The sequence below is a fragment of the Heterocephalus glaber genome, unplaced genomic scaffold (genome assembly GCF_053883595.1).
Source record: "Heterocephalus glaber isolate CG9 unplaced genomic scaffold, H.glaber_assembly_v1.0 deba00001429, whole genome shotgun sequence".
NCBI classification, from domain to species: Eukaryota; Metazoa; Chordata; class Mammalia; order Rodentia; family Bathyergidae; genus Heterocephalus; species Heterocephalus glaber.
Genome location: NW_028258294.1, coordinates 27,327,429 through 27,346,852, shown reverse-complemented (window position 1 = coordinate 27,346,852; position 19,424 = coordinate 27,327,429). Strand labels below are relative to the sequence as shown.

The 19,424-nt window shown below is 42.1% G+C and overlaps 1 protein-coding gene and 1 long non-coding RNA gene across 5 annotated transcripts in view; one reads left to right on the top strand and one right to left on the bottom strand.

Annotated features, from left to right (window-relative positions):
• Positions 1 to 15,760, top strand: part of LOC110344300 (uncharacterized) — a 67,322-nt gene extending 51,562 nt beyond the window's left edge. The window contains exon 3 of the long non-coding RNA XR_002386784.2: positions 11,623 to 15,760. This is a non-coding gene — a long non-coding RNA (uncharacterized LOC110344300). The remainder of the gene's footprint in view (positions 1 to 11,622) is intronic.
• Positions 318 to 19,202, bottom strand: Layn (layilin). Of its 4 annotated transcripts, none has more exons than XM_004856533.3 (7): positions 18,972 to 19,202; positions 18,326 to 18,349; positions 15,755 to 16,052; positions 11,121 to 11,278; positions 7,734 to 7,817; positions 5,383 to 5,485; positions 318 to 3,130 (listed from the first exon to the last, which is right to left on the bottom strand). In XM_004856533.3, exons 1-7 carry the CDS (start codon positions 19,054 to 19,056, stop codon positions 2,767 to 2,769), a joined length of 1,116 nt encoding a protein of 371 aa, XP_004856590.1. In that variant the 5' UTR covers positions 19,057 to 19,202; the 3' UTR covers positions 318 to 2,766. The 4 variants fall into 4 exon arrangements, with proteins under 4 accessions (XP_004856590.1, XP_004856591.1, XP_004856593.1 ...); XM_004856534.3 differs by having other exon boundaries at positions 318 to 3,127; XM_004856536.3 differs by lacking the exon at positions 18,326 to 18,349 and having other exon boundaries at positions 18,972 to 19,201.
• Positions 19,203 to 19,424: the final 222 nt, after the last annotated feature.

Sequence of the window (19,424 nt, the reverse complement as noted above, 5' to 3'; positions counted from 1 at the left end):
CTATCTGCATTATCTGCCACTAATTGCTTAGCACCTAGTATAAAGTAGATATGTTTAAAACTTTTAGCATAAATGAATATCATGAGAAAAAAAGTGCCTTACCGCTGTGGTGTTTAGAAAAGTGTATAGCCTACAGCCCAACTTCTCCAAATCTCATCCTGAAATCTGACTGTGGGCCACATCTAACTCAGTACTTGGCACACGGTGGACGTTCAAGAATAGCTTGTTGAGTGGACAGGCCCAAGAGATTACCTGATACATACATTTCATCATTTCATCTGTCATGTTTGTCGCAGTGGGAAATAATGTTTAGGAACTACCATTTTAATTTGTTTTATTTACCTTTTATGGAGCTGGGAATCAAACCTGGGGTCTTGCACATGCTGGGCAAGTGCTGTACCACTGAGCTACAGCCCTAAGGGATCTCTCTCTCTTCTCTCTCTCCCCGTTTTCCCCTCCCTCCCCCTCTCTCTCTCCCTCTCTTGCACTCTCTCTCTCTGTCTCTCTCACTTTCTCCTTCCTTTCCTCCCCACCCCCACTGGGATTGAACTAAGAGTCCTCACATTAAGGTATATCTCCCAATCCTTTTTTATTTTTGGAAACAAAGTCTCACTAAGCTGTTAAGTTGCCCAGGTTCGGCTCAAACTTGCAATCTTTCTGTCCCAGCCTCCAATTTTAAATGATGAAACAGGTTTACTAAATTTCCAAATGATACTAGTTTAATGAATAAGCTGGATTTCAATTTGAATATAGCAAACATTTAACATTTAGCAAATGTTTGCTAAATAAGTGAAATGCAACTACTGGACAGAGAAATGGAAACTCAAGCTAGTACATCTGAGGAAGAAAAAAGAAATTGAATAATTAAAATATGAAGTGCCAGGTGTGGTGGTACATACCTGTAATCCCAGCACTGGGGAGGCTGAGGCAGGAGGATCACCATGAGTTTAAGGCCAGCCTGGTCAAAATAGTGAGTTCAAGCCCAGCCTGAACTACACACCCCATCTCAAAAAACAAAACAACAAACAAACAAACAGCTAAGACTAGTAGGTGCAATCAGGAGGAGATCTGTGGGTCCCAGCTGAGATAACACACTAATGACAAAGGGAAGATGCTGAAGATTAAAGAATCTATTCTGATTATAATCTTGCTCCCTTTTCAGATTAAGGATGAGTCCTCGGTTCTAGGTTCTAGTTTTACTGATATAATCAAAGTCAATTGCTCATGATTCACCAGCTTCTGTTTACTTGTTACTACCATATGCTTCCTTCTTCCTAGGCAGCAGAAATTCTTTTCAAATTAAAATTCAGCTAACTCCTCCACTCAGGAGTGTGAAAAACAAGTTCAACAAACTTGTCAACTGAAATATTTGGGTAGTCTGACATCAGCCTGAAAGATTCATTGTGCGTACTTTCAACAAACATTGGTTACCTACTCAGCACAGTGCTTTCATGGAAGCACAATGACGAGCTGCAGACAGTATTCTTGCCCTCATGGAGCTGGAGGTCTACAGAGGCCAGAGTTGTAGGGCATAATGAAGGACAGAGAGATATTATACAGCTAGCATGTGTGAAGCAAAATGGGAACTTGGACATTTAAAAAAAAAAAACACAAAAAGAATCAGTCCCTCAGCCCACATGCTCATTGTTTTTTCTTGAAATGTTGTTACTCCACAAAACATAGCTCCAGGGCAGGCAGGAGTGATATTTTTGTTATTTACCCTGTTCCGTGTGCCCTGGTAGGGCAGATAGTTGAGCAGTAAATATTATCTACTACTTTTGATATTGCTTCCATTTAATTTACAACTCCATATATAAGACTAGTTGCTAAACTGTTAATAAATAAGATATAAGAGGAAAGATTAAAATGATAATATTATCAAGCTGATAGAGGGGGACTGGTATTGATTTAAATAATGGCTTTCAGGCCTTCAAAGTGTGCATGACTGGTGCTAGGCCAGGAAACTTCCGTTTGGATTTGAGACTGAAAGTATTTGAAATAGTCAAGTCCCTAAAAGAAATGTAGGATTATTATTATTATAAGTCATATGTTAATGCTGCAGTAAAACATGCAAGCAGAACAATGTGTAGTGTCAAGGGTGGGAGTATAAATAAACCTAGAAAAAGAGACACAGATTTCATTTTTAGTTTCAAAAGTATTACCAAGGTAAGGAGAAAAAAAAAAAGGTCACTTGAAGCCACAAAGAAAGGGCTATAGAAATACAGACCAACATTTTAACATTCTACTTCCTGCTTTTTACTTGATTTTATTCTTTGAAAAAGAAAATAAAACCCCACATATGAGAATTGTTGATGTGTAGGCCATCCTGAGGCTATCAGAAAGATTTTGAAAAGATTCTGTGGTTTCTGTCTCTTTGTGATTATGTGTACTGCTCTACAGAGCAAGAAAACCAGAACCTAGATCTCAATCGGCTTTCCAATCTCCACAGCCACAACCCTTATCCTTGCCAGTTAAAGCACTGTCCCTTGAAAGTCAGAGGAAGCCAACTGACTGATCTTTATTGAGACTCTATGTGCCTGACCCTGGCCAAGGTGGTTTCTCATAAGGCTGAGCTTGCTGAGTGTGAGGCTGTGATAAGGGATATAGGCAGAACTTAGGGATCCAATAGGGGCTAATGGGGATCACATGCTCACCCCCAGGACCTGATCTGAGCATTTTCATAGACCTTCTATTTCCTTATAGAAAGTTGGAAAATTTTGCTTCTCAAGTCTTTCCCGTTCTTGTCAGTTCAGTTTTCCCAGTGTCCTAGTAACCATATATTTCATTTTCCACCCATCCAGATTCCTTGCTCCTTCCCCTGTGGTCAGGGGAGAACTCATAAATGTCATTGGTCACAAATCCACTCTCCACACTGGCCAGAGTGACAAACCCACTTTCTGAAGGGTTCATAGCCATGTTTTCATAGTCACAAGACATGTCCTCGGGAGTGGCTTCTTCCGAATGCACCCGGAATGAAATATTCTTCAGGTCTGGCCGAGGCTCAGCTAAGTCAGCTTCACTTTGTTTTCTTATGATGTTGTAAACTTCTAGATCTGGGCTGATTTCTTGGTAAGGAGAGGGCCAGATGGTGTGTTGCTCCTTTGTGCTAGGGTCTGGCTGCTCTGGTCTTCTAGGAGGAAAGGAAACCAAGGCTGAGTATTTGAGACCATGTGCTTCCTCTTGAAGCAGGAGGAAGTAACTCCAAGCAGTCACTAAACTATACTAATTCACCTACCTAAACCTACTGGGCACTGCAGGAAAAACAAACCAGGAAAGTGTTAGTTCAAAGCAACTGTATATGTGTCATTCACTGCTGCCATGGTGTTCTAGCTTGTATCTAGATATCTCCCCAAAATCTCATGTGGTCATACGTGAGGCTTTTCAAAGATGGCTGGATCTAGGGTGTGTGAATGTGGATTAAGGGTGTATGATACTAGAGTAGCCCACTAATTGGCTTATTATAGTTCTAGGTGGGTAATGGAAAGCCCCAATCTGGGTGTGTGTGGTACCACCCAAAGGGCTTGCAGCCTGGATGGGATAAAAAGGAAAAAGAGGCTTGTTGCTTGCTGCTGCCTGCTTGTTCTGCCATGGACTGTTTCCCCTCTGTGATGCCCCTCTGCCATGCCACCTTGCATTGAAGCCATCTGACTCTGGACTGAAACCTCTATACACTGTGAGCTGAAATAAACCTTTCCTCTTTTAACTGTGAGTGTCAGGTATTTTGTTTCTGCAATGAAAAAGTAACTAAGACACAGGGTGTAAGACACAGGTTATTTTCCTGAGCCCAGGAGTCCTCAGTGTGTCCAGTAATAGAACTGGATATTAAAAAAATACCACACTTGAAAAGACTCATTTTTAAGTGAAATTTATATGTCCTTCTATTATGAATATTGGCAATAAACCAGAGCAGAACTAATAATCTTTGACTTTATCACCAACAGAAATCATAGATATTTTCATATCACATCAATTATTATAGCTGTCTTGAAATATTTTATGCTCACCTCTACTTCAAAATTACAATAAATATACCTACCAAATAAAGAACCACTTGTATTATTATTTTCACATATTTATTTTTGGAAATATTTTGCTAACCTATATAACAGTGTAATTGTTTCCTCTGTAACCCAGTATATTTCTTTTTAAATATTTAAAAATATTGTTCCAGGATGGGGATTTAGCTCAGTGGTTCTGGCGCCTGCCTTGCAAGCGCAAGGTCTCGAGTTTGATCCCTGGTACCAAAAAACAAAAACCAAAAATAATTAAAATATTGTTCCAAGAAGAGGTCCATAGTCTTCTCCAGACTGCTACAGGGGTCTGTGGCACAGATCAAAGTTAAAAACCTTTGGGATAAATAGATTACAGTTTCCACCATTCCCAAATCTTGGTGGGGAGTTAAATAAATAGAACAAGGAAGGGAAATAAAGAACAAACTGCAAAGTAAGCTGTTGGAAATTATATCTGCAATTTTTGAACATAATTGTACTTTTAGATTCAAAGGAAATAACTAATAAAATGATCACAATAATGGCTAATATTTTAAAGTATTTACTATATGCCTATTGCATGTATTCACTGCTTTAATTCTTACAATAATCTTTTAAGGAAGTTATGAAATAAAATAGGCTCTACATTGGAATCTTACTAATTCATCTCAAATTGATCATCAAAGAAAATCAAAACTTAAATTGCCTGTTGTAAAATGGGAATACTCTAGGCTTCTTCTGTGTGTACCATGATGATGGGGACTAAAAAGGTGACAGTACAGTTCTGTGTACCTAAAAAATGGAAGCACATGATCTTGACCACAGAGTTGTCTAGGTTACCTAATATAGATGCTTTGTAACAATCTACTCTTGTGTATTCAATTAAAAGAAAAATCAATTAAAAGTAATTTAAATTTAGAGTAAATTAAAAGTAATTTTAAATTTGGAACAATCACTTTTCATATGGCCCATTAGTCATTCTCTACTCAGTCAACAGACATTTTAGAACAAGGACTGTTTTGTTGGATGATATATGGATACAAAGGAAATGAATAACACAGTTTCATCCAAACTCTTCCTCACACACACAAAAATAGACTGTGAGATCACACTCTTTTTTTTTTTTTTTTGTGGTACTGGGGATGGAACTCGGGTCCTTGCGCTTGCAGGACAGGCAGCAGAACCACTGGGCTAAATCCCTGGCCCGATCACACTCTTAATTACAATTAAGCAAATATGCTTAGAGTGTCTGAATTCCCTGAGGACTCCAGAGACTTTACTCTCAAATGTGCAGTGGTCATTCTTTAAAATTGCCACGACTTTTAATGAAGTAAATAGGGCAAATCTCTTTGCAGAGGATGAAGAGTTTTACATGAATGAAGGTTTTACTTGCCTCTTTCTACAGACCCAAACCCAACATATTACTGTGGTGACCACAAGGAGGAGGAGGAGAGGAATACTGGGGATTAGGATGTAGGCAAGATTCAAGGCAGCTCCTGGAAAAAAAAAAAGCACATTGTCAGCATTGGTGATTTGCGCGCGCGCGTGTGTGTGTGTGTGTGTGTGTGTGTGTGTGTATGTATGCATGTATTTCAAATCTTAAAAGTATAGTCAATACAGAGTATTCCAAGAAGCACATTCCTAGCTAACAGAGTCACAGTTATCCAAAAAGTCTTCTAGTTTCTGCCTGTCCTAGTACTCTAAATAATAATGAAAATACATTTAAATTTTTGGATCTCTTATAAATATTGAAAGGGCACGTTTGATAATTAAAGATAAATTTACAGAGAAGAGATTCTCTGTTTCTTGTACTTCTTAGCAGATAGGAGCTAAGGGGCAGTGTGATGCCTTTGTTTGCAATGGTGGGGGATGGCAGAGAAAAAACAATGAGCCAGAAATCTCAGTATCATTACCGTGAAAGAGAAAGTCACACAGAACACATGAATTAGAATGCAAAGCATTACCAACATTTCTGACTATGACCAGCTGGATTCAGTTGAGTCCCTGGACAGTGACTGTGAATATCACTTAGAGGTCTGCCTTTCTGAACGTTTTAGTCTTTTAAGACTTAGAACCAGAGATCAATCCCTCAGGAGGCTTTAAAAGGAATCAAGATTGAAAATTAACCTCTTCTTCTGCTGATCCAAGATTCCCATGAGCCCATTCAGAGGTTGCTGCTTGTACATTTTCCTGAGGCTACAAACCTGACACCCACCAGAAAACAGAAAACACACTCCAAAATCCATTCTGAATACCATTATAATAGCAATGAACAATAGAAATGCCACCCATCTTTGCACAGCACTGCTCTTTTTTCAAAATATTTTTCACACATTGTAGCTATTGTATAACAAAGTTTTGGTCCTTGTTACTGATGGGTCCTGAGAGGGAGGTTCTAAATCCTTGGAATTTTCCAAGTAACAGGATTGGCTTTGTTGTTTGTGAACCTCTTAGGTGGTACTAGAGTTTATTGAAGGAGATGTCTCAGAATAGGGGCTGGCCACACCTGGAAGACCCACTATGTGATTATAAGGTGGGAACTTTGAGCTGGGTGGTATCATCCCCACCTTTGGAGACTGAATTGTATCATATAAACAATGTTCAGATCAGTCATGCCTGTGTAATGAAAGTCCAGATAAAATCTCTGGACACCAAAGCCCAGTTGAGCTTCCTGGTTAGTAAGATTTTATGGGGAGAAGATATAGAAGATCTCCATTTAGAACGCTCCTAGACCTCACCCTATGTATCTTCCTTTGGCTGTTTTTGACTTGTATCCTGTATAACAAAATACATAAATAGAGGGTTTTCCTGAGTTTTGTGAGTTGTTCTAGTGAATTACAAAACCTGAGAGGGAGTTATAGGCTCCTCCCTGGATTTGGATCCAGATGGTTGGGATGCAGGTGTCCTGAGGATCCCCAAACTTGTGGCTGATGTCTGAAGTGAAGGCAGTTGTGAGTTGTGCCTTTAAGCTGTGGGGTCTGTGTTAACTTGGGTGGTTAGTGTCAGAATTGAATTGCATATTATTTCATTTTATGGACACAGTAATCCAGGTAGGTAATAAAAATATTATTACTTCCCATTATGCAAGTGATTAAGCTGAAGTACAGAGAAATTAAGTGGTTTTTATAAGTGACAAAACCCCAAATTTTCCTCTTGATACTTTGTGTGAGAGTGAGCTTGAAAGCCCATGTAGCATAATCACCCCATTTTCTTTTACCTTTTGATTGTGACTTTCTTTTTTCTGGTACCAGGGATCGAACTCAGGACCTTGTGCTTGCGAGGCAGGTGCAGTGCCACTGAACTACATCCCCAGCTGTTTTACCTCTGATGACCTAACATTTTAAGTGTTTTTGCCCATTTCCTCTGTTTGTTTCACAGGTGAATATTAATCACAGGTGCTGTACATCAGAGCTTGGCTTTTTCTGCTTTCATTTCTTTATATCTACTCTCTCAGTCCCTGCTTGATCCCATTCCCTGTGACTCATGGTTAATTCCCAAGGTTTTGTCTTCACACATATCTTTCACCATCTAGTTTGATGTTCCTAACTGTCATAGATAGCTCTAGATGCAAATTACAGCGATGAAACCTAAAATTTAATACAGGCTTTTCAGGATCCCAAGTGCCTTGTATAATTTCATTTTTAAGGAGTTGCGAGAAAGAACAAAGCAGGAAATGTAACCATAGGTAAATTGTGATCAAAGGAAGCCCACTGTCTATTTTTTCCACGGAAGTTCTGTGCATACCTTTGTTTTCTTTAAATGTTTCTTTGGCATCTTCTTTCTGTGTTTCTTTGGGAAGTACAGGTGTTGCTGCCTCCGTTCCCTCACCTGGAGAGAGACATTAGACTTGAAAATGTGGAGAAAGGCACTGAAACCCAGATATACTCTTAGATCTTGTCATGTTTGAAATGGGATGCAAAAATGCAGCAGTAATTTGATCAATGACATTTATAAACATAGAAAAGTAAAGGGTAGAATTTGATGCTGCGAAGGTTTGTCTTCATCTTCTTGATGAGATCCTTGCTGCCCAGGATCCAACAACAAAGCAAGCAACAAGAAGCTGTCGTTGAGCCATATAAAGTACTAAGGTGCCAAAGTGAAAGCCAGTGCCTTACTGCTAGGACCACAAGTAGTCAGTATGGCTCATTTCTTGTCTTATTAGATTAAATTATTTCCTTCATATTGTCAATAATAATAAGTAACATCCCAAGATAAACTTGTAACTACTGCTTTTCAGCTTTGAGAGATGTATACAATAGCAGAGAGTAAGAATAAAGTAGTTGTCATGGCTGGTTGTGGTGTCCAAATTGTCTGGGTTAACAACTGTGATCTTTCTGTTAAATAATCTGGCCTAAAGGATTTCATATTTCACTGATAGACATAGTATAGCCAATAACAATCCATGATCTACTTGTATTGTTGTCTTTCCATAGTGCAGAATCACAGTAAGCATGGCCTAAGCATACAACATTTCCATCAATCTCAGCACATTCATCTTCTGAGCTTTCGAATATTTTTTCTTTGATTTTCCCTAAATATTCTTGTGCCTTTAGCACCCCAGAAATAATCAGTTGTTCGGCTCTGGCTAGCATGCCACCTATTCCACATGGCCACATGCTTGAATCTAATTCTAGGAATAATATCATTCACCCAGTCCCTTGCCACTGTGATAACAGGACAGTGTGGCATCTTGTGGGAACCACAGAAATAATCTTCCCCTAGCCCACTGAGTGGTTAGACATGTACATTTCCAGACTGAATGCCAGCCATGCAATGAAAGGGACAAACCTGGAAAAAGGCAGTTAAAGAACTGTGTGAGGAGAAACACCCATCCTACTTTTGAGGGATCCTGAAATCTTTCCAAAAGAAATTCATTTTTTAATTTTCTATTTTGAAATAACTTTAGGTTTATGAAAATTTGCAAGAACAGTACAAAGAATTCTCAAGTGTCATTCTCTTTGCCATTTTACCACATTTCTGTATCTACCAATTTATTTCTATATCTTTACATATATGCATATATTTGTATGTATGTATACATACATATATATTACGCTTTTCCAGAGTAAATTGCAGACCTCTTTATTCTTAAATACTTCAGTCCATATTTAAGAAGGAGTAGGGCATTCTCTGTATAACCAGAATACAATGAAATCAACATTAATATTAGTATCTAATCTATAGACTTTATTCACATTCTGCCAATTCTCCTAATAATGTCATTTATATAAAATCATCATCTTCACTGTCACTACCTTCATCATCATCATGGTCTAGGATCCAATCCAGGATGACTGCTGCACTTAGTTGTTACAAGAGAGGGTGATGTTTAACCTGAACCTGAAGGGTGAGGATGAGTAGACTGGGAAAGGGTGAAAGGTATTCCATGCACAGGAAACAGCAGTTAAAAGCTCTTGGGGAAACAACATTGAGTGCAGAGGTGTTGGAGCAGGATGGGGAGAGGAGTAACAATGTTGAGAATTGAGGCCAGAGAAGGAGGCAAGGGTCTGACCATGCCAATTCTTTCCTTGCAATGCCAAATTGTATGACCTTATTCTGAGGATAAGTGGCTACATAAAAGCAATGTGTTAGTTCTTCTCCATACACCCACCTCCCTCTACTAGATCCATTCTCTGTGTCCTGGGAGGCTGATCCCTATGAACTACTTTACTGGGAATCCCTTGTCCCTTGGTTTCTGAGTTACCCAATGGGAGGCAAAAACAAGAGATCAGAGGGTAGGAGGAGAGAAAGGTCACTGTGCTTATTCTTCATGACCTTTCCATGTCAGCACGGTTTGGCAGGAGCTGTGTTCAGTTGGGGTACTTTGCCATCTCCCGCTCTTTACCTACACTTCTGAAAATATGCTTTTTATTATAGTCTCCTTATTAAACCCTTTGAGTATATCATCTTTTTTGGTCCAGAACTCAATCTAAATAATGCAGGAAATAGCAAAAGTAATGAAGAATGTGTTTTTTGGAAAGGTATCAAGTTTAAAAATAAAAGGCTAGTAAAGAAAATTTCAAAATTTCATATTTCAAAAAATGTTAAGGAACTGAACATGAAGCTAATAGATATAGTAAACAAAAGTGATAGGAAACTAGTTTGTACAAAGTGTTCTGCTCTCACTGCTTTGAGAAGGTGACCTGCTAACTAAGCCAGTCTGTCTTTACAAGCTCCTGGGTGGGACAATTCTGTATAATGGGGAAGGCCAGAGAATTCATTTGATAGAAGAAGGAGGAGGAGGAGGGGGGGGGGGGGGGAGGGGGAGGGGGAAGAAGACTCTTTCAGCAGCAAAAATTGCCCCAAAGCGTAGTTCAATTCAAACAATTTTAAAATGACAGTACTACTTAGTCTCAAACTAGATATAACTAAGCCACTTCACTACTATCAGGAAAGAATGCAGAATTGGGGCCAAGCCTTTGGCTTCAGGGAAGTGAGAACTTCAGGGATGGATTGAACCAGTTGAAGTTTAAATCTAAGTCCATTATAATAAAGGAGTCTGGGAACCTCAGCAGAGTGATACCATGAGTTTATAGCCAATTCAAAACCTTATAGATCTAAAAGCAAATCCAAGTTGATTTTGCAAGGCATACACAGAGGGAGTGGTCTGGGGAGCTTAAGCTTGTTCATCAAAGTATCTGCCCTCTCTGCCTAGTGCCACTGAAATTGGTGTATTTTATCATTTGTTTCCTCTGGCCATTAGTGTGTTTCCTTAAGTTCCCAGAAAATAATCTCACATGGCTGTTAGAGGATTTGTAGGAGCAATGGTCATGTTATTCCAAACTCCTACAACCAACCTCACATGTGGAACAAGAAAGAATTTGTGTTTTTCCATGAAGATAGCTTTTTCTTTCTGGATAGTCTCTTATGTCTTGCTTTATCATACTGATATTAGATCCTTTTTCATCCCTTCTCTTAGCATCTGATAACCTTTCCTTTGCTAGAATTACTCCTGGGTGAGGAACTGTTACTACATGTCTCTTTACAAGAATTCCCAAAGTTTAACATTGCTGGCATTTGTAATAAGCTTTCTTGGTGACCACATAACAAATTCTTGGCACTAGCAACTGCTTATGAAAGGAGAGAGGAGGTTAAACATTTAGTCACACAGCTTGGGAGAGGATTCATTACCATCAGAATATTTGCAAATGAAATTGTTTTTCATGTTGCATCGGTCATCATTCCACTGGAACATGTAGGGGCCCCCGATGCCAGCAGGTGCTGATGGCTGATGATACATGACCACACAGACCTCGCTGCCACAGGAAGGCTCATCAACGTACCAGTTCCTGCAGGAAAAAGATCAAGAATGGAGGCAACTGGAGAAACATATGCCAAGGCTTTCAAGCCTTTGTTTTCCTACCAGGTTCCATTGAGTTGTGAACATAAGATTCTACTTCAGAGGACAAGGAGGGAGGGATGGAAATTGAAGCACTGCCAATAAACAGAACCACAGGCTTTCTTATATGGACATCATCAATCAGCTGACATTTGCCACATCTTTACAGGGAGGACTATATTACCTTTAAATGTTTGCAAATTAATTATGAGAAAAAGCAGCTAGCAGGGTTAGACTGGATAATCTTATTTCTGTTTTGCTTTTTGCTAATTGGGTTTTATTTCTCTTTTTTAGAGATCAGATGCACTGAAGAGGCATGATGTATCTCATCCAGAATGTGCCCTGCTTCCACCTCTTCTGCTTTTCAATAGCCACAACTGCCTTCCCAGCCTGGGAGGTAGATGGAAAGTTCGGGCATCTGAGCAAGACATTCTAAGATATGGAGGCTGTCAAAGCAGGTCAGGGGTTGGGTGAAGGCAAGAGGACCACCTTTTAAGCCATTTCCACTTGATCAGGCTGATAACCCTTTAGCCTCCACTGCCAGGTGTCTTATCTTTGCCTCTCTACCTCTCTGAATACGTGCATTCATAGCCTTAGCTCCTCTTTCCAGAGGTACCTGAAATTAAATGGTACTGCCACCTAACTGGGTATACAGGTGGCAGGTTAAAGCCTTGGATCTCATAAGGCAGTGGTGGTGAACCTATGGCACGCGTGCCACAGCAGGCATACAAAACCCTCTCTGTCGGCACACAAGGCAAGTCACCCCAGCACCCAAGCATTGGATAACAGTTGTTTTTCTAAAGTAAAACCTCAGTGTTCAGGTTTAATTGCAGTGTTGGCACTTTGCAATAAATAAATGAGTTTTGGGTTGCAGTTTGGGCATTCAGTCTCTAAAAGGTTCTCCATCACTGCCATAGGAAGTCTAAATCTGTAAGCACGTAACCCATGTGTTACTCTGTCTGGGTCAGACTTTGTAGTCTTTCTGGCTTCCCATCTGAGCTGTTTCCCTCTAGGGCTGGCATCTTGCCCTGAAACTCAGACTATTTAGCTGGGCACTGCTGCTTTGCCTCACTTTGTCAGAGCCCCTCCTAGGCAAAGAGACAGCTAAAAGAAAGGTCTCCTGGAAGCACTAAGTATGGCTCTGCTTCAGTCCTGTGTTGCAGTCTGCCAAAAAGAAAATCATTTCCCCACCAGGCATTTCCAGAATAGCTAAGCTTACAATGAGCACCCCTTGGACATTATGCCTGGACAGCTGGAGCCCTGATGAAGGCTGAGCTTTGTATCTCATTAATTACCTCCAGCCCATTTTCTAACTCCATTGGCCCTCCTCACTGACCTTATGGATTTATGTTGTTTAGTCTCAAAGATAGATGGAATATTATAGCTGGCATATACTTTTTGGACTTGAGCCAGTTTTCCAACTCAGAACTTAAGGATAGAGGGAGAGGCCAGGTGGCCAGGAGGAAGGACCTGCAACACAGTGACAGGTGCATATGATAACAATTTCTCTTGTCTTTTCCCCAAAGGAGTCTGTGAGTATATACTCATAACCATACACTGGAGAAGGGGGTATATCCAAATATTACAATGAATGTTCAACACAGGTTTTCTACTAAGTAAGGAGCATTAACCAAGAGATGGTGCAGCCCAACCTGCCTGTCATGAGTCACATGATGTCAGAAAAACCTTATCACAAGTTGGTTAGGCCAGAATTAATCCACTGTAAGAGGAAGAGGTATATCCAGAACCAAAGGGCACTTCCTGTATGGGGAGAGCAGACTCCCATGGTATCTGCTGCTTCTCTACCAGAGCTTTTCCCTCATCTCACACCTATAGTGCATGGAAGAGTCCCTTATGACTAGCTGATACAGGTAGCCTGAACTTGCTTCATGGCAAAGCCAAGCTAAATATGGGTGAACAAGCTGAAGTGGACAGCAGCTGCACTGCCTCTCCACTCAGAGGTGGCTTTGAAAGATAGTGGTAAGGGGACACACTTTCATTGGTCAGAACTTTAGTTGATGCATCTAGTTAATCATCTTGTATAGAAATAGAAGTTACTGGAAGTTAGACCATATAAAGACTCAGGGGAAAGGCAAATAGCATGGCCAACTAATGAAAGGAAGAAGACTGGAAGATTGGGGTTAGGGAAGTTTTTGATAGAATGATGATAGATGCATGCGAATGTATGTAAAATGAAAAATTTTATGTCACATGTAAACCTCGCCAGGGAGCATCTATCACAGAAGAGGCAGTAACCAACCAGGGAGGCAAAATGAATCCAATGGTGATACCATCCATCCTGTTAGCAGCCACCCAAGCTACCTTAGTACTAGCACAATAGGTATATAAGTAGAGTAGCCATGGTGGGAGGATGGAGGTTATGCATGGGCATAACAGATTGGCTCCTAATCACCAAGACAGATCTGGGTACTACTACTGCCAAATGTCCAGCCTTCCAGAAGGAGACAACCAATGCTATGTCTCTGATAGAGCACAAACATTTGAGGAGACCAACATGGCACTCAATGACAAGTTAAGTACATTGGACCACTGAAAGGGACAATGATTCATTTTGGTAGGAACAGATACACAGTTTGGGCATGGGTTTGCCTTTCCTGCCTCAGGGCCTTAGTCAGCACTGCTATCCAAAGGCATACACAATATTTAACCCATTAGAACAGGATTACAAACAATATCTCATCAGACAAAAAGACCTATTTTATATCAAAGAAGGTGTGAGAGTAGGTGCCTAGCCATGGGCTTTTTCTAGTCAGATCACATATTGCACTGCCCTGAAGCTGCCAGCTTGCAAGATTGATGGAATAGCCTGTTGAAGGCACAGATGAAGCATCAACTTTGTGGCAGTATTCTGAGATGGGACATCATTATCCAGTCAATGATTTCCATAGTCTTGAGTCTCCAAGAGTAGAATAAACAGGTTGGGAGTGAAGGGATGACATCAGGAGTACCATCAGGTAGGGATCCCTAACCCTAACCCTAACCCTAACCCTAACTCTCTCTGCAATGATGGGCTTTGGGAGTCATTAGTTTCCAGAGGGGAATACTTCTGCTAGAAGATATAAGAGTCTTGAGCTATGAGCCATAGCTGTGTCTTAGACACTTAAGATCCTTGTATTCAAGGACCAGCATGCAAAGGAGATGTCATTATCTTGGCAGATGGTAATTGACTCAAATCATCAGGAGGAGGTAGGTTTGCTGTCACATAATATGGGCTGGGAGAACAGTCCCAGGTTATCTACTTGGATATCTTTTGGTACTCACTTGCTCAATTTTGATGGTCAATGATAAACTGCATTAAGTCCAGCCTGAGAAGTACATGGTGACTAGGGCCTGGGACTTTTCAGAGATGAGGGTCTGGGTCATGACACAAGGCCAGCCATTGACACCAGAAGAAGATGGGGGAATCTGGACTGGATAGTAGAGAAAAGAGGACAGTAGGTATCAGTTGTGGCCCTGGGACCAGCTGCAGTGATAGGAAATATAGTTCACCCTGTTAATCTTTCTTTTTAAAAAGATTCTTTCAGGAAGGGAAGCCCATGAGAATACTGGATAAGGATTTGACTGACAGAGTGGGTAGACAGTGATGGATGCAGACATTCTGTCTTAAATGTAACATTCTTCATCCTTTTGACTGATAATGATGTTAGATTTTTTTGTAATATGATTTTCTATTTTATGTACTCTCTGCTTAGGTCTTTTGCTGCTTTATATTTATCCTTTGAGAGTCTTAGTGCTTTCTTGATTTATATAAACTCTTTATCATAAAAAGATATTAATTCTTTATTAGAGTTTTTACAGATATTTCCCCAGTCCGATGTCTGTCTACTAATTTTCATATATTTTTAATATTTGTCCACACAATTGCATTTTTTCATGATGGATGATGGCAGCGGTGCCAGGATAGGGTATGAGCATTAGTGTCTTGGTGCTGTGGGTTTAGGGGCTTCCTACAAACTGCAGCCTTCCTAAAGTCCCCACTCTTGGCCATTCCATGAAGTTAGATCTTGGGCTCTGATTTCTTGCCCATTACCATATTTCACAATGGTCTGGAATTCTATCCTGGCTCAAGCTCTGTGGACCTTCAGTCTCTTAATAAGGTTGTAGTCCAAAACACCAGATAGCCAGAACCACTGACGTCAAGCATTGTGTGCCATTGAGACAATGCTACTGGGCTTTAGCCACCTAACCAGAACTCTGGACATCAGTTTGGCCTAAGTCATGGCTGAGCTCACTACCTTCAACACTGTGCTCTGGTCAGTAGCTGTTACTATACCCTAGTTTCTGCCTGGTTCATTTTCTCCCCTTCCCCGCAGATTTGGCACCTTGGATCTGGCACCACAGATCTAGCTGCCTCTTTTCCAAATTATGTTATGAGAATCAGCTGCTGTGAGTTCTACACACTTACCTAAATTTTGATGTGCTGCCATCAGTCCAAGCATAAAGGTCTTGGCAGGCTGTACTATTGCTTTGTTTCTCTTCATGCCTTCTGAGCCCAATCCAGAAATCACCATCTGATGCCAAGAGGTTTTCAATGAACATTTTTATCAGTCTCTGCTCATCTTCGGACTCGATGCTGACTAGCTGGCCCTCATCCCTCCTGCAGGCTTCTTTGGCTTCCTCATAGTCAAGTCTTCGAGAAGCATCATGGAAGTAAATGACTTTATAACAAGGCCTCTGTGTCCCTCCCCGGCAGACCAGCTGCCCTAGAGGAAAAAAGAAGGCCACCTGTTTCAATGTCCACAAAAAGTATACCACCGCGGGGAATAATCCTATCTCTGGTCAGCAATTCTGATCCCTTATCATCAGACTGTTAGCATGTCATTTAGGGTTTCCAAAGAAAATGAATACTCTATTTAGCATAGAGTTGCAGTGATTTAAACTCTGATGTCCATATTGTATAGGAACACCATGTTTTGTTTTTTTTTCCATTAAAAATTCTTGAAAAGTAGAAACTGCTATCTTTTAAAAGACAGGTTGATGAAGATTGATGGTTTCACATAAGACACATAAATAATACTTTCAAGCTATTAGGGAATCTCAGGGGATTAGTGTGTCTTGAAATAATTATCTTTGCCAAGTGGTTCCTTCAGGTAAGAGAGACATTCTGAAGTCAGGTACGAATTCCTCTACCTATGCAGGAGGAATAATTTGCTCAATCTCTGATGTGAGTAGAAGCTTATAGCATTAGATCTATGGGATTTTCTGCTACTGACAGTTCTCTGACTCAAAGACAACAGCTAAGGTTTATTGAACTTTTCCATAGCAAGAGCTTTATATTTACATACATACCTTATCTCACTTAACCCTCACATCCAACCTGTGATGCAGATATTGTTTATGTCCCACTTTATAAATGAGAAAACCAAGACTCAGAGTAACCTAATAATTTGTCTAAGGTCAAATTATTAGCTATCAACAGCATAGTCCAAGTCAGAATACAGATATGATGTCAAAGTCATGATCTATACTTCTGGCTCCCCACTCCATCCCAGATTTAGCTTGCAATGGGAGTCTATGTAATGTGTCTCATCTGACTGACACTTGACGGGCTGAAAACTACTGCAGAAAAAATGAACAGGATTTTACTGAGACATTAGTAACAAACTATTCATCAGTATATGCTATCCTACTTTGTGTCTGGGTGATTGAAGGCTTGCTGCAACTAATATCTTAGTCTCATTTGTTATTCTTCTGTTCTTTCTTGTCTCTTTTCCCTTTTTCATTCATTACTCCTTTGTTCAGTCAACATTTATTGAGCTAGGTGCTGAGAATACAGAAACAAATGCCAGTTTCTAGCATGTTTCTGGATCTAAATGTACAAAACGAAAACCACATTTCAACAAAGAGAGTAGTCCCCTGCAAAGAGAGAGCAAAACTGTGGGCTGGGGGTGTGAATTGCTACCACAGAGTGAGGGGTGAAGGATTTGGGTTTGGGAATCTCTTTCCAGAACTTCTGGAATGTTCTCATTTTTCCAAACTTGCTTTGCAGCAGTGAAAGAAGCCAAATAGCTTTTGTTATTCCCAATACTGTCCAGAATACAGGGCAAAAGGCCACAGACAGTTAACTACATCAGGATGATCCAGAAAGCTCCAGTGAATTTTTATTTTCTATTTCTTCTCTCATCGTTTTGATAAAGAAATTCTCACAAAGAAACAATTTGGAAGAGTCTTGGACCTTTTCCCTTTTCCTGCCACTTTTTTTTTTTAAAGCTATTGTTGCTAAATGGAGCAACTCAAACTGGATGGATCCACCAGCAAATTAGGAGGGGTCAAAAGGAAAAGGATGTTCTCACCAAGAGATGCTTCAGAGAGGCTGTGGCTGAGGGGTGACCTGGGGGAGGAGGCTGGGATGGCCAAGATTCTGTGGTTCCTTAAAAGTTGCTAAAATAAAAATCAGTAAAGGAAAGGCAAATGGACCCCAGCCAGGCACACTCCTAACCTGGTGACTAGCATAACATAACTGGAGTTGAATTTACTGGCAGCCCTCACTTTTCCACTCCGGATTGTCAAGGGAAAACATAACACCTTAGTCGAGTTTCCTGTATGGTCCAGCCTGGCCACACATTGCAACTCTGCAGTGAATGCCGGAGTGAGCCAGAGCTGGAAGGAGGCCAAGTGCCCATCTGGTTCTCCTGCTTTCAGGAAGTGTCTTTCTCCTCATTTGCAGGAAGGGGAAGGGTGGGCGGGCCTTCTGCCCTCTACCAACAAGTACAGAGCCTAGGCAGCACAAGGCCAAACAATTCAGTTGCTCTCCCCTTTGGCTCTCCCGCAACCCCTTCCCCCGTCCTGAAACCAACTGTAGATTCCTTAAATCAACCTACAGCCGGGATGCCCGGGTGGAGGAGGTTCCCGCTCTCCTCGGTCCCTCTGATAAAGTTGTGGGCTGCTACAGAAGGGGAGCCCGAGAAAAAGGCACGGATATTCTCCCCCTAACATGCAGAACAACTGAAAGAGGCAAGAAGCCAGATCACAGTACCTCCTCTAGCGTCCAAGTCCGAGGCTGATGACACGAAGGAAGGAAGGAAGCAGAGTCATTCCCTGGAGTCAGGCGGGGCGCGTCCCGCGCTCACTAGGCTGCCTTCGCGATTTCTAAGCGCTTTCCTTTCAGGCGCTGGAACCAGCCATCCTCTCCCAGAGACACCGGGAGTAGCAGGCAGGGGTCCAGAACCCCATGCTGCGTGGCTGTCTCCCCGAGTGAGCAGTAGAAGGGGGTGAGTTGGTGAGCCTGGCCCCCGTGGGCATCTTAGGCACGACAGCGCCGAGCTCTGAGGAGCGGGCCGAAGGGGCTCCCACCAAAGCAAGTTTTCTCACTGCCCCACCCAGCCGACGTCCTCCGACCCACCCAGGAACGCTGGGCCGGGAGCGGACTTGAGCTCTCCAGGATACTGGAGAACTGGGCGCCCCAGGAACCGGCTCTGGTCTCAGATGGGGGCAACTGGTTCCTGGAAGCGGGGCCTCTGAAGGGCTGGGTCCAGGGACAGCAGTTGGGGGGGGGTACCCAGCGGAGGGCCTTCTGAAGGGCGCAGCGAACCCTGAGGAGGGGCAGCAACGGCTGGGGTGCAGTGGGTGCCCTTAGACTAGCCGGCCCCTGCCACAGCCTCCTCCCTGGCACGAGTACTCACCGCTCAGCAGGCGAACCTCAGCGCCCCGCAGCCCTGCCAGCAGCCCCACCAGCAGCACGGCCTGCAGCGCAGTTCCCGGCTGCATGTCCCGACTTCGGTGCGCCCTCGAACACCCGGGCGCTACGGCAGTGGAGCGGGCGGACTGGCGGCGGCGTGCGGGACAACTGCAACCGCGGCAGCAGCATCTCCCGAGGACCGTCGGACCAGGCACTGCGAGCGGGCGGGGTGGGCGCAGAGTCAGTAGTTGCACCTCCGCCCCTTGGGACGTCACTGCGGGCAGGGCAGAGCCGCAGCCAGGCACGCCCCCGAAGGTCTCCTCCAGCTATCTAGACGCCAAATACTCTGCTGCCAGAGGGCTTTCCGCTCCTCTGAGTTTCAAGGGGGAGATTCTGAGTTTGCGTAAGGCGCAAGGTGGAGGAAAATCCCAGGATGGCTTCCTTGAAATAGCAAGAG

Excerpts from the sequence above, each read along its gene's own strand:
- Layn (XM_004856533.3), bottom strand. The coding sequence starts at position 19,056 with ATGCAGCCGGGAACTGCGCTGCAGGCCGTGCTGCTGGTGGGGCTGCTG. Across the intron at positions 16,053-18,325 it reads GGACTTGGACGCTAGAGGAG|GGCAGCTGGTCTGCCGGGGA; the intron begins GTACTGTGATCT and ends TTTTTCCTCTAG. Across the intron at positions 11,279-15,754 it reads GGCAGCACATCAAAATTTAG|GAACTGGTACGTTGATGAGC; the intron begins GTAAGTGTGTAG and ends TTTTTCCTGCAG.